The sequence below is a fragment of the Schistocerca gregaria genome, chromosome 3 (genome assembly GCF_023897955.1).
Source record: "Schistocerca gregaria isolate iqSchGreg1 chromosome 3, iqSchGreg1.2, whole genome shotgun sequence".
NCBI lineage: Eukaryota > Metazoa > Arthropoda > Insecta > Orthoptera > Acrididae > Schistocerca > Schistocerca gregaria.
In genome coordinates, this window is record NC_064922.1 from 915,108,444 (window position 1) to 915,121,936 (window position 13,493).

Sequence of the window (13,493 nt, forward strand, 5' to 3'; positions counted from 1 at the left end):
TTGTAAATAGCCTTTCTCTCCCTGTATTTTACCCCTGGCACCTTCAGAATTTGAAAGAGAGTATTCCAGTCGACATTGTCGAAAGCTTTCTCTAAGTCTACAAATGCTAGAAACGTAGTTTTTCCTTTCCTTAATCTAGCTTCTAAGATAAGTCTTAGGGTCAGTATTGCCTCACGTGTTCCAATATTTCTATGGAATCCAAACTGATCTTCCCCGATGTCGGCTTCTATCAGCTTTTCCATTCGTCTGTAAAGAAGTCGCGTTAGTATTTTGAAGCTGTGGCTTATTAAAGGGATAGTTCGGCAATTTTCACATCTGTCAACACCTGATTTCTTTGGGATTGGAATTACTATATTCTTCTTGAAGTCTGAGGGAATTTCGCCTGTCTCATACATCTTGCTCACCAGATGGTAGAGTTTTGTTAGGCCTGGCTCTCCCAAGGCTGTCAGTAGTTCTAATGGAATGTCGTTTACAGTTAGTGACCAGTTAAAAGTCTGAGGGCCTGTACTCTAACCCTACCACCAGTTCTTACCAACTAAAATTGCGACTGACCTGACAGACAGCTGTTTTCCAGTCGTCTATGGTTCAACCGATATGGTGAAAAACCCAGGAGAGGTGATACAGACGCGCTATTAGCAAAAGCCCTCGCGTCAGTCGTCTGATGTCATATCCCATTCATCCAGAAGAGAAGGCCGAATTCATCTGAGTAAGTTCGCATATGCTGTGACATTTAGACTACCACTGATGAAATACGGGCCAATAATTGTAGTACCAAGTATCCCACACCAGACGTTAACTCTCCATTGACGCTGATGTTCCACCTGTCTATACCATCGTGGGTTGTTGCTGGACCAATAATGCATGTTCCTTGTATTTACCTGTTCCTTTGTTTGAGAAGGAACATTCATCGGTAAATAGAACACTGGAGAAGTTCTGGTTGGTGAGAATGTGCTGCTCTGCCCACTGACAGAACTGTAAACGATTCTGGAAATCATTCCCATGCAATTCTTGATGTAACCAAAAGTTTCCCCGCACAGTCCTGACGGATTGGCTTGGGTTTATGTGGAGGAGGAGACCAGACAGCGAGGTCATCGGTCTCATAGGATTAAGGAAGGCTTGGGAAGGAAGTCGGCAGTGCCCTTTCAAAGGAACCATCCCGGCATTTGCCTGAATCGACTTAGGGAAATCACAGAAAACCTCAATCAGGATGGCCGGAAGCGGGACTGAACCGCCGTCCTCCCGAATGTGTGTCAACTGTGCCAACAACTGCGCCACCGCGCTTGGTGTCCTAACGTTAGTCGTTCTTCCGCAGTGATTTCTGCGGTTATTTCACGCAGTGTTGCTTGTCTGTTAGCACTGACGGCTCTGCGCAAACGCCACTGCTCTCATTCGAGTGATGGCCGTCGGATATTGCGTTGTCTGTGGCGTGAGGTAATGTCTAAAATGTGGTATTCTCGGCACACTCTTCACTCTTTGGATTTCGGAATATTTATTTCACTAACGGTTTCCGAAATGGAATGTCTATTCGCCTAGCTTCAATTACCATTCCGCGTTCAAAATCTGTTAATTTCAATCGTGCGGTCATAACCACCTTGGAAGCCTTTTCACACGAATCACCTGGGTACAAATGATAGCTCCGCCAGGGGGCAGCCCTTTTACACCCTGTGTACACAAAATTACCACCACCTGTCTATGTGCATATCGCTACCCCATGTTCATCTCATTGTAATACGGTACATAATAGACCAGTTGAGAAAATAACGTATACACAGAACAGAAAACACTACGGATGCAGTGAATTTCAGTAACGTGTTCTTCGGGAATAGAAGGAAATAAAATATAGAGAAGGAAGTAAAATATACAGTGTGGTTATGTGATAGTTTCATGACATCATAGTCCATAAAATATATACATTTAGGCCTGAAACCTTCTATGAAATCATCAGTTACATGATTTTACGTTCATTACTGATAAAACTCTTGCGTGCATGTGTCCAGATTGGAAAATTGGAGTAGATGTTTTACGCACTTAATTATTAATCCTATCTACCCTACATAGAATGAATCAAACTTAGATCAGGTGCTGAAGTTAATTTTAGGAGAAGCGTCAGGCATGCCATGAGGTATATACACTACTTCACAACTGCTTAGGAACAACATCTGATTCCTACGGAACAGTCGGCAATGTAGAGGGCGGGCCATGTTAACTGAAGCAAAGCCTGTGCACAAAGGTCGTTTATTCATTCTACAATTCATGCATTATATTTTTAACAAGGGTTGATGTTGAACTGATAACTGTGACATTTCGTTTGATGCGGTAACATGCCTGCAAGACATCACTTGAGAACTTACGTTCTTGGAAGAGATGTTGGACGGCTCTAAGCTGATCAAAGTGTCGCTATTGTGAGCCACAGTAATGAGTATATCCTAAAGTGCCATCTCACTATCAAAAATGGCTGCCGAATGTGGAAAGGCTAGGCGAAACCATGGCAGTGTTCGTAGATGGACCACTACACCACGAGAGGATCGATACGTACCGCTGGTGGTGAAAAAGGACAGACATCTGGGGCAGATTACGCAGGCCTTGCAACCGCTACCTGCACACGTGTCTGCCGTAACATATTCGCGATGACCAAATCAGGCTGGTCCGTATACTCAGAAGCCTCTTCTTAATTGCATCCCATTTCAACCACGTCATCGTCGAGAAAAGGTTCACTGGTATAGGGAGCATATTGAATGGGATCAGCAACAGTGGTCCAGAGTGCTGTTCACCGACAAATCCCGTTTCGCTGTGGAAAGTGATTTATCCACCAGTTGCTGTGGATAGAAAGAGCAACACGTTACACACCACAGGAAGTTCATGAACGTCTTCTGTACGGCCTGACCATCATGGTATGGTCAGGCTTTATGCCTAATGCCCGAATATCGTTGCTTATCTTTGTGAGAGATTCTGTACAGTACAGTGCTATTGCAGGGAGATTACTATGGAGCATTGTAGACCGTTTACAAGTGCGGTAAATCCCGATATCCTGTTTAGCGACGACGGTGCTTGACCAAACAAGAGCGCTGAGGTGTCGGACACACTAGAAAGTGAAGGTATTGAACGTTGGATTTCCCAGCGTACTCCCCGGATCGAAACCATATCAAGCGTGTCTGGGATGCTTTCTGCAGGCATGTTTCTCGACTAATACCCTTCCCTGAACCGTGCAAGAAATAAAAACAGCATTCCGAAACGACTAATCAACACGGGACCTTTGCCTTTCGCGGCGAAGTGCTCTACCATCTGAGTTACCCAAGCACGACTCACGCCCCGTCCTCACAGTTTCACTTCTGCCAGTACCTCGTGTCCTATCTTCCACACTCTGCTGCAGAGTCAAAATCTCATTCTGGAAACATCCCACAGGCCATGTCTCCGCAATATCCTTTCTTTCAGGAGTGCTAGTCCTGCAAATTTCGCAGGAGAGCTTCTGTAAAGTTTGGAAGGTAGGAGACGAGGTACTGGCAGAAGTGAAAATGTGAGGACGGGGCAAGAGTCGGGCTTGAGTAGCTCAGATGGTAGAGCACTTGCCCGCGAAAGGCAGAGGTACCGAGTTCGAGTCTCGGTCAGGCACACAGTTTTAATCTGCCAGGAAGTTTCATATCAGCGCACTCTCCGCTGCAGAGTGAAAATCTCATTGTGGACTCATCAACAGTTTGGTAGCCAGCATGGATAACAAGTATAAAATTTACATTAGTGTCCAGGGAGAACATATTCCTTACTGAGAGTCTGATATTGGCCTTTATGATGGGATTCTAATCTGTGTCAAACATGAAGGTTATTTATGTCTGTTATCCTGCTTTCCCATGTGGTGAAATCTGTACCATTTGTCGTTGTATATGTACCACTTCACCTCTCTTACGTATGTGCTGTGTTTTCATGTCATCCATCACTGCCTTGATTAATCCTGTCGAACTATGTGCCTGTTCCTTAGCAATCATCAAGACATGTATATTAATTTTGTATTTCCACTTACAGGAATTCCACTTACAGGAACAGCTATTATCCTTTTCACGAAATACGATGTATGACGATTTCACTTTAAAAACAACACCCTATATAGTAACTTTGGTAACGAAATTTATCGACTCGTTCTGTCACAGGTGATCCTGGGTGCAGTGCTCTCGCTTGCCGTCGCCATTCCTGTCGACGCTCAAATTGAGTGTGAAACATCGGACGAAACATCCCGCGCTGTCAGCCTGGAGGATAAGGCAGCCGACAGTGCAGAAAGTAAACCTGCCGTACCAGTTAACCCCCAACACTCTGAACCAGTCAATGCAGGACTGCCGGAAATGACTGGCACTAAACCTTCTGACGAATCCATCCAAGTTACTGTACCTGGAAACAACCCACTTACCTCACTTCCTTTGACCAGTGCCGACATCGTCTCCCTCTGCAGTAAGCTGTCCTACAACTTTCCTGGCAGCAGCGTTAGCGTGTACCCGCCCTTCACTTCCCTACCTGCATTTCCCATTCCCAGCGAAAGCGATGCAGTTGCTCGTTACTGTCTCCCTGTTCAGACTTCCAATGTCAACTCTCCTGTCAGTTCTATTAATGGTACTCCCTTTGTCTTTCTTCTTCAGCCTAACCCCTTCTATAATAGCATCAACACTGAACAAGCTGCAGTCCTCCAAAACTGGCTCACCAGCTATGCAGGTGTTCCACAACAGCTGCCGCTTGATGAAGTGTATAAGGTATGGAATTTTTCACTGATATACACTCCTGGAAATGGAAAAAAGAACACATTGACACCGGTGTGTCAGACCCACCATACTTGCTCCGGACACTGCGAGAGGGCTGTACAAGCAATGATCACACGCACGGCACACCGGACACACCAGGAACGGCTGTGTTGGCCGTCGAATGGCGCTAGCTGCGCACCATTTGTGCACCGCCGCCGTCAGTGTCAGCCAGTTTGCCGTGGCATACGGAGCTCCATCGCGGTCTTTAACACTGGTAGCACGCCGCGACAGCGTGGACGTGAACCGTATGTGCAGTTGACGGACTTTGAGCGAGGGCGTATAGTGGGCATGCGGGAGGCCGGGTGAAAGTACCGCCGAATTGCTCAACACATGGGGCGTGAGGTCTCCACAGTACATCGATGTTGTCGCCAGTGGTCGGCGGAAGGTGCACGTGCCCGTCGACCTGGGACCGGACCGCAGCGACGCACGGATGCACGCCAAGACCGTAGTATTCTACGCAGTGCCGTAGGGGACCACACCGCCACTTCCCAGCAAATTAGGGACACTGTTGCTCCTGGGGTATCGGCGAGGACCATTCACAACCATCTCCATGAAGCTGGGCTACGGTCCCGCACACCGTTAGGCCGTCTTCCGCTCACGCCCCAACATCGTGCAGCCCGCCTCCAGTGGTGTCGCGACAGGCATGAATGGAGGGACGAATGGAGAGGTGTCGTCTTCAGCGATGAGAGTCGCTTCTCCTTGGTGCCAATGATGGTCGTATGCGTGTTTGGCGCCGTGCAGGTGAGCGCCACAATCAGGACTGCATACGACCGAGGCACACAGGGGCAACACCCGGCATCATGGTGTGGGGAGCGATCTCCTTCACTGGCCGTACACCTCTGGTGATCGTCGAGGGGGCACTGAACAGTGCACGGTAATCCAAACCGTCATCGAACCCATCGTTCTACCATTCCTAGACCGGCAAGGGAACTTGCTGTTCCAACAGGACAATGCACATCCGCATGTATCCCGTGCCACCCAACGTGCTCTAGAAGGTGTAAGCAACTACCCTGGCCCGCAAGATCTCCGGATCTGTCCCCCATTGAACATGTTTGGGACTGGATGAAGCGTCGTCTCACGCGGTCTGCACGTCCAGCACGAACGCTGGTCCAACTGAGGCGCCAGGTGGAAATGGCATGGAAAGACGTTCCACAGGACTACATCCAGCATCTCTACGATCGTCTCCATGGGAGAATAGCAGCCTGCATTGCTGCGAAAGGTGGATATACACTGTACTAGTGCCGACATTGTGCATGCTCTGTTGCCTGTGTCTATGTGCCTGTGGTTCTGTCAGTGTGATCATGTGATGTATCTGACCCCAGGAACGTGTCAATAAAGTTTCCCCTTCCTGGGACAATGAATTCACGGTGTTCTTATTTCAATTTCCAGGAGTGTATTTGGTACCATTTTTTTCCTTTCGAAAACTGGCAGTAAATTGTTTTACAGAAGTAAACTTTTTCCTCCCTCTTCTTAGATCGCTTGAGACTCTTTTCGTCACAGATTTATATATTTGTATCATTAAAACATAGATATTACGTTCATTGCTTCTACTGAACAGCTACATCGTATAACTAAATTTGTGAAGATCTGGGTTGCGTTCTTTAAACATTACTTTTAATCTTTTCCTGACAGACTCTTACCTTCTGTCCTAATTGACAATACTGCCCAGAATGAATCAGTGCCAAACACAAGTTATTCGGCGTTACATGTAATCAAATGATGAAATGATGTTATAAGCTATTATGATTACGAGGAAGAGATGGAAAGAGGAAATGTGCAGCTTTTACCGTGTAAATTTGAGTGACTAATATTAATGTGAAAGGAGATCTCAACGAAATGTTACACTTGAAAAGTGTGTGTGTGTGTGTGTGTGTGTGTGTGTGTGTGTGTGTGTGTGTGTATGTGTTGAGTATCTTCATTTATTACCTTCAGAAAAAGTTTCTAAACTGGCAATTAGTAGACCAAAAATTATTGTACTACTTTTCCCCAACAACAGTAGTCATCGGACGGCTGGCTTCGTTGGATGATGCTCAACCATAGTATAAATACCAATTGAGATGTTGTGGTAAGGTAAGGCACTGAATTCGTATTGGGGATGAGGGTGGATCAAATTCCTGTAACATCATGCAGAATAAAGTTTTAATTGATGACCGTTAATCAAAGTGCTTCAAATGGCTCTGAGCACTATGGGACTCAACTTCTGAGATCATCAGTCCCCTAGAACTTAGAACTACTTAAACCTAACTAACCTAAGGACATCACACACATCCACGCCCGAGGCAGGATTCGATCCTGCGTCCGTAGCAGTCGCACGGTTCCAGACTGTAGCGCCTAGAACGGCGCGGCCACTCCGTCCGGCTCCGCATGTCACATAGAACGAAAGCAACGATGGCTTATTTCGAAGAACACTGATTTGTTTCATTCTCTTTCTTCCCCAGTCGGAGATTGTTCTTTAGTTTCATGATCCCTTCCCTGCTCACACGTAAAATCTTTGCCTTCTCTACCTCAAAGAGTAGATGGTTCACAATCCGGTGGATCATATTATTTCCGTCATATATGTTTGATCTTTAGCAGTTCTGTACTGTGTGAGTTCCAAGAGCGTATTGGTTTTGACTCACAAATCACTGAGTTTTTTCTAAAACGCGATTAATGTCTGGTGGGGAACATATCGGCAATACCTACCTTCACCTGTGTGATACACGAAATACTCCAGTGCACAATCATTTGAATCTTATTTCTATTTTTAAAATGGCTGTAAACAGCAACTGTAAAGTGATTGTTATGGAAAGGGTGACAAAAATCAGCCACGTAGTTGCGAAACATGGCTTTATTGGAACTCTTGACCTTGGTTTCAATAATGATAATGTTATATAACAAGCGCCCCAATATCCTTCTGAAGAAGATAATTTTATAATGATAGAAAGCTAGGTCAAGCGTTCTAACAATTTTTTTTACTCAATTGGTTAGTTGATGTTTTCGCCTTTCCAAATTTATTTCTACACTCCTGGAAATTGAAATACGAACACCGTGAATTCATTGTCCCAGGAAGGGGAAACTTTATTGACACATTCCTGGGGTCAGATACATCACATGATCACACTGACAGAACCACAGGCACATAGACACAGGCAACAGAGCATGCACAATGTCGGCACTAGTACAGTGTATATCCACCTTTCGCAGCAATGCAGGCTGCTATTCTCCCATGGAGACGATCGTAGAGATGCTGGATGTAGTCCTGTGGAACGGCTTGCCATGCCATTCCCACCTGGCGCCTCAGTTGGACCAGCGTTCGTGCTGGACGTGCAGACCGCGTGAGACGACGCTTCATCCAGTCCCAAACATGCTCAATGGGGGACAGATCCGGAGATCTTGCTGGCCAGGGTAGTTGACTTACACCTTCTAGAGCACGTTGGGTGGCACGGGATACATGCGGACGTGTATTGTCCTGTTGGAACAGCAAGTTCCCTTGCCGGTCTAGGAATGGTAAAACGATGGGTTCGATGACGGTTTGGATGTACCGTGCACTATTCAGTGTCCCCTCGACTATCACCAGAGGTGTACGGCCCACAGCATGATGCCGGGTGTTGGCCCTGTGTGCCTCGGTTGTATGCAGTCCTGATTGTGGCGCTCACCTGCACGGCGCCAAACACGCATACGACCATCATTGGCACCAAGGAGAAGCGACTCTCATCGTTGAAGACGACACGTCTCCATTCGTCCCTCCATTCACGCCTGTCGCGACACCACTGCAGGCGGGCTGCACGATGTTGGGGCGTGAGCGGAAGACGGCCTAACGGTGTGCGGGACCGTAGCCCAGCTTCATGGAGACGGTTGTGAATGGTCCTCGCCGATACCCCAGGAGCAGTGTCCCTAATTTGCTGGGAAGTGGCGGTGTGGTCCCCTACGGCACTGCGTAGGATCCTACGGTCTTGGCGTGCATCCGTGCGTCGCTGCGGTCCGGTCCCAGGTCGACGGGCACGTGCACCTTCCGCCGACCAGTGGCGACAACATCGATGTACTGTGGAGACCTCACGCCCCACGTGTTGAGCAATTCGGCGGTACGTCCACCCGGCCTCCCGCATGCCCACTATACGCCCTCGCTCAAAGTCCGTCAACTGCACATACGGTTCACGTCCACGCTGTCGCGGCATGCTACCAGTGTTAAAGACTGCGATGGAGCTCCGTATGTCACGGCAAACTGGCTGACACTGACGGCGGCGGTGCACAAATGCTGTGCAGCTAGCGCCATTCGACGGCCAACACCGCGGTTCCTGGTGTGTCCGCTGTGCCGTGCGTGTGATCATTGCTTGTACAGCCCTCTCGTAGTGTCCGGAGCAAGTATAGTGGGTCTGACACACCAGTGTCAATGTGTTCTTTTTTTCGTTTCCAGGAGTGTATTTAGTGGAGTGGCAACATGCATTTATATGAATGGAAATCTCTGTGCAGGTAATAACCTTCGGTAAGCCAGGGATGACAGCAGCCGCCATGACTGAGAAGCCAGGTGTCGTCGAGGGTGGACCAACTGCAGTGCCAGCGACTTGGTCTCCAGAAACCATTACCTTCGGGGGCGTCCCAGTCCGGCCAGGAGCGCAAGGTCCCGCAGGAGGACTCAGCTTTTATCCAAACGCTTTTAGTTTTGCTGGTGTCCCTGTTAAAATTGCATTTCAAGCACATTAAAAGATATGATCAACTTTGGTCAAATCCCTCTGCCTGTCATGTCAGCTAGTCGGTACTAGATTGTCACGGGTATAATTTTACAGTGGTTTCGAGAAGTAATCAAAACCCAAAGTTCTTATGAAGACAGTTTTTGATTGTTTAATTAAGGCTGGCTCTTTTTAACAGTGAGTGTGAATATGAGCATAAATTCCATCAACATAACAACAGAAATGGAGCAGTAATGACTCAGTTCTTTGGTATCTGTGTTTATGCTATTCTGAATAAAATGACGAACCGTTTTGTAAAGCACATACATTTTAATTACTCTTGTTACATGTAACCAATGTCTTCCATTCCTATTTACCCCAAGTTTTGATCTAAAAATGATCATAAGATCGACAACATTGATAACTACAAAAAGGAGATACTAACATTACAGTAATATTTCGAAACATACGCAGAACGATGCTTATTAAAAGAGGAGAGATAAAAATGATAGCAAACTAATAGAGACATTCTATGGCGACAGAACACAAACCGTAATGTCCAGATGGCTTCGTTGAGGACTATGGACAATTCTTTCACTAACGAAGAATGTTCGAAAGGATATCAGTATTATTAACTTTTAGATGTATCACGAATATATTTCAGTGACTTTGATCCACAAAACCATATGAAAACATAACGTTGTCGGACACAACATACAGGCTATCAGAAGAAAGAAAAAGCCTATCCTGGTAGTAATAATAATAATGGCATGTGGCTAGGGTCTCCCGTCGGGTAGACCGTTCGCCTGGTGCAAGTCTTTCGATTTGACGCCACTTCGGCGACTTTCGCGTCGATGGGAATAAAATGATGATGATAAGGACAACACAACACCCAGTCCCTGAGTGGAGAAAATCTCCGACCCAACCGGGAATCGAACCCGAGCCTTATGATTGACAGTCTATCGCGCTGACCACTTTTTTCGTTTTTTTGTTTTTTTATTTATTTTTCTTTTTTTTTCACTTTTCACTTGAGGGAAGACTGGAACCAAGGACCTACCGTTCCGCAGCTTCTCACGGTAACCATTTATTGTTTCATTTTCTTTGTTAGTGACAATAATATTTTATTTATTCATTGAATTTTAGTGTCCCAAAAGAAATATCATATATAAAAAAGAAGGGAAAGAAATATAGGGCTGAAGTGACATCCTCGTCACTTCACTGGGCGTACATCCTAACCATCGAAACAACGTAATCCTGGGACTTCCCACCGCTTCGGTGGGTTATGAAACATGCTGCCTAGAAAGCAAAATGCGTTTTATATTTAGAGTGGCGTCGGATGATCTCGTGCTGTTCCAGTAGATAATGCCAATAGTCCATGCCCGATATCATGGCCCGCGAGAGCACGTAGTGCAATGCGTGTCCTTCAGTCGATCGGATTGCCGAAGTTTTTTGTGAGAGGAAAAATACAGCGACAGGGAAAAATAAAGCGTCCGTTGTGACCATTGATTGGTCGGTGCGTCGGAGGAGGGCCATGATTCGTTGCGTCATCCGCCAAACATCCTTTGCCTCACAGCACTGCACAGAATATTCATCGGTGTCCTGCATGCCACATTGAAGGCACAGCGGGGAATCTACCATGCGAATGTCGTACAATCGTTGGCGGTTGACTGCCATGCGATTGATTAATGTATACCATGACGATCGCGCTGCTGTGGTGAGGAGAGGTGCATGGACAGCTCGCCAAATCTGTCGCCAGTTTCGTGTTGGGTGTTTAAGTTCGACAACATTGCTGCCATGACGGCGCCGCAAGTATCGATATATCTCACGGGTAGTGGGGATTCTTGTAGAAGGCGTCTGTAACTGAACATAACTAAAATCAACAAAAAAACGCGCGACGTGAGAAAACGAGGGCGAGATTGTGCCTACCGCCACCAGTGGTTCAAAGGACGTGGGAAGAAGCACATCCAGGATGGCCGACGTGATCGCGTGTTGCCGTTGGTTCCAAGTGCGTAGCGTCGCTCGCAGGTATAGAGCTAGAGCCTTGTTCCGCACATCCGTGAGGTTAAGTCCTCCAGAATGGTGTGGGAGAGTTAAAGTTTCGTATTTGATCTTAAACAACATTCCTTGGCTCACATAGTATCCAAAGGCCGCCATTAATCTGTAAGCAATACCATGTGGCATTGGCAGTACCTGTGCCAGGTGCGGCAGTCGCGAGGCCAGGTGATCATTAGTGTAGTCCACCCTTTGGAGCAGGTCGTGCGTTCGGAGTGAACTGTTGCGTATGTGCAGTCGGACATGCCGGAGGAGATGTCGATAGCTCGCCGCCGCCGCTGATTGCCGTAGCGATCGGGTGAACAATGCACCTAAGCATCGCAAGATGTCCGCCGTCGTAAACGGACTGTGCAGAGCGTCCAGCCCTCGACCGATGTGCATGATCTTGGTTTTATTCATGTTGACCCTGCTTCCCGCAGCTACTCCGTACGTAGTAAGAAGGGTAACCACCTGACTTACTTCGTTCTCCGTCCGGACGAGTATCATCAAGTCGTCGGCATATGCACGACACGTGAAGGAGCTCGCACGGAGTCGGACGGCTGTTAGAGTCCGTCTAAGAGTCTGCAGCAATGGTTCGAGCGCTATTGTAAACAGTATCATCGACAAGGGACGTCCTTGCCGAACTGAGATGCAAATAGGAAGGGGTCCTACCTCCCTGCCATTGACTCTCACCGTCAAAGAAGAGCCTCGAAGGAGGCGCATGGTCGAGTCAAGGAAATCATGGTTGATTCTATCAAAGGCACGATCAAAATCCACCGATACGAACGCCGCTCGCATGTGACAAGCTTCCGTCAGGAAAATTACGTCACGGTATTCGCCGAGGACAGAATGTATGTTGCCCCGAACCCCTAGACAAGCCTGGTCTGCTGGTATTGGCTAAGATATTACAGTCTTGAGCCTTGCCGACAACATTCGCGCAAAGATCTTATAGTCAGTATTGAGCATCGTGAGCGGTCTAAATTGATGGGCGCTGACACTCGCTGTCGATTTCGGTATTGGTGTAAGCAGTCCCGCCATGAACTGCGACGGAGCGTCCGTGTCTGGGCACAGTAACTCATTATACATCAATACCAACTGGGACATCATTAAATCCGCATATGCGCGGTAAAATGCGAGTGTCAACCCATCTGGCCCAGGGGATTTATGCACCGCACCCTTCGCGAGTGAGCCCCGGATGTCATTTTCTGTTAGGGGTTCCAATAGCGCCTCTGCATCCGGACCATCCACCTCCGTTCGCAAAATTTCTTCTCCTGTCCTATTGTCCGTCGGCGTCCCAGTGAAAAGGAGGCGGTAATGCTCCAGAAACTCAGCAGCAATGTCCTGTTGTGACGTCAAGGGCCGACCATCGTCATCATGGAGGACTGTGATTAGGGATCGGTGATTACATGCATGTCCCTGGGACACACGATGCATGCCAATACGTTCCCCATCGACGTTGTCCAAGCGCCGAGCACCAATCGAAAGTTCCTCCAGTCTCGTGATCGATAAAATGCAGGCCTGAATGCGATGGACTTCCGCTTGACGCTCGGGCGATGGGGCCCTGGAGGACAGGTCGCGGAGCACCATGTAGTAATAATCAAGTGTATCTCGGAGCCATTTAGCTTTTTCCTTGCCATACGTTATGAGAGCTCTTCGTATCGCCGGTTTTGCACACTGCAGCCACCACGAAAGAACCGTACGGTGCAGCGGCAGACGGCGAGTGCAAGTCTGCCATGTTTCTTCGATCCGCTGGCGACATTCGAGATCCACCAATACGGATGAATTAAGTTTCCAGGAACTACGACTCCGCCAGACCCGCTGCCGTGGGAGGGTTAACGTGCATAAATATGCAAGGTGATCCGTAAAAGCTGTGGGCCAACGTTCATCAGCCAACACATATCTCTTAATCCGTCAGAAACTTAAATCCGATCCAGCCTACTCGCCGAGTGGCTAGTAAAATATGGTAGCCCTCTCGCTGCCCATGGATCTTTTTCCCACGTGTCTATAAGGGCCATGTCCCGGCAGATCGTGTTCAATG

The 13,493-nt window shown here is 47.6% G+C and overlaps 1 protein-coding gene across 1 annotated transcript in view; it reads left to right on the plus strand.

Moving 5' to 3' along the window:
• Positions 1-9,458, plus strand: part of LOC126355692 (mucin-17-like) — a 95,074-nt gene extending 85,616 nt beyond the window's left edge. Inside the window, exons 8-10 of the mRNA XM_050006059.1 lie at positions 4,140-4,466; positions 4,620-4,730; positions 9,228-9,458. Coding sequence (XP_049862016.1) covers positions 4,140-4,466; positions 4,620-4,730; positions 9,228-9,458 — 669 coding nt within the window. The remainder of the gene's footprint in view (positions 1-4,139; positions 4,467-4,619; positions 4,731-9,227) is intronic.
• Positions 9,459-13,493: the final 4,035 nt, after the last annotated feature.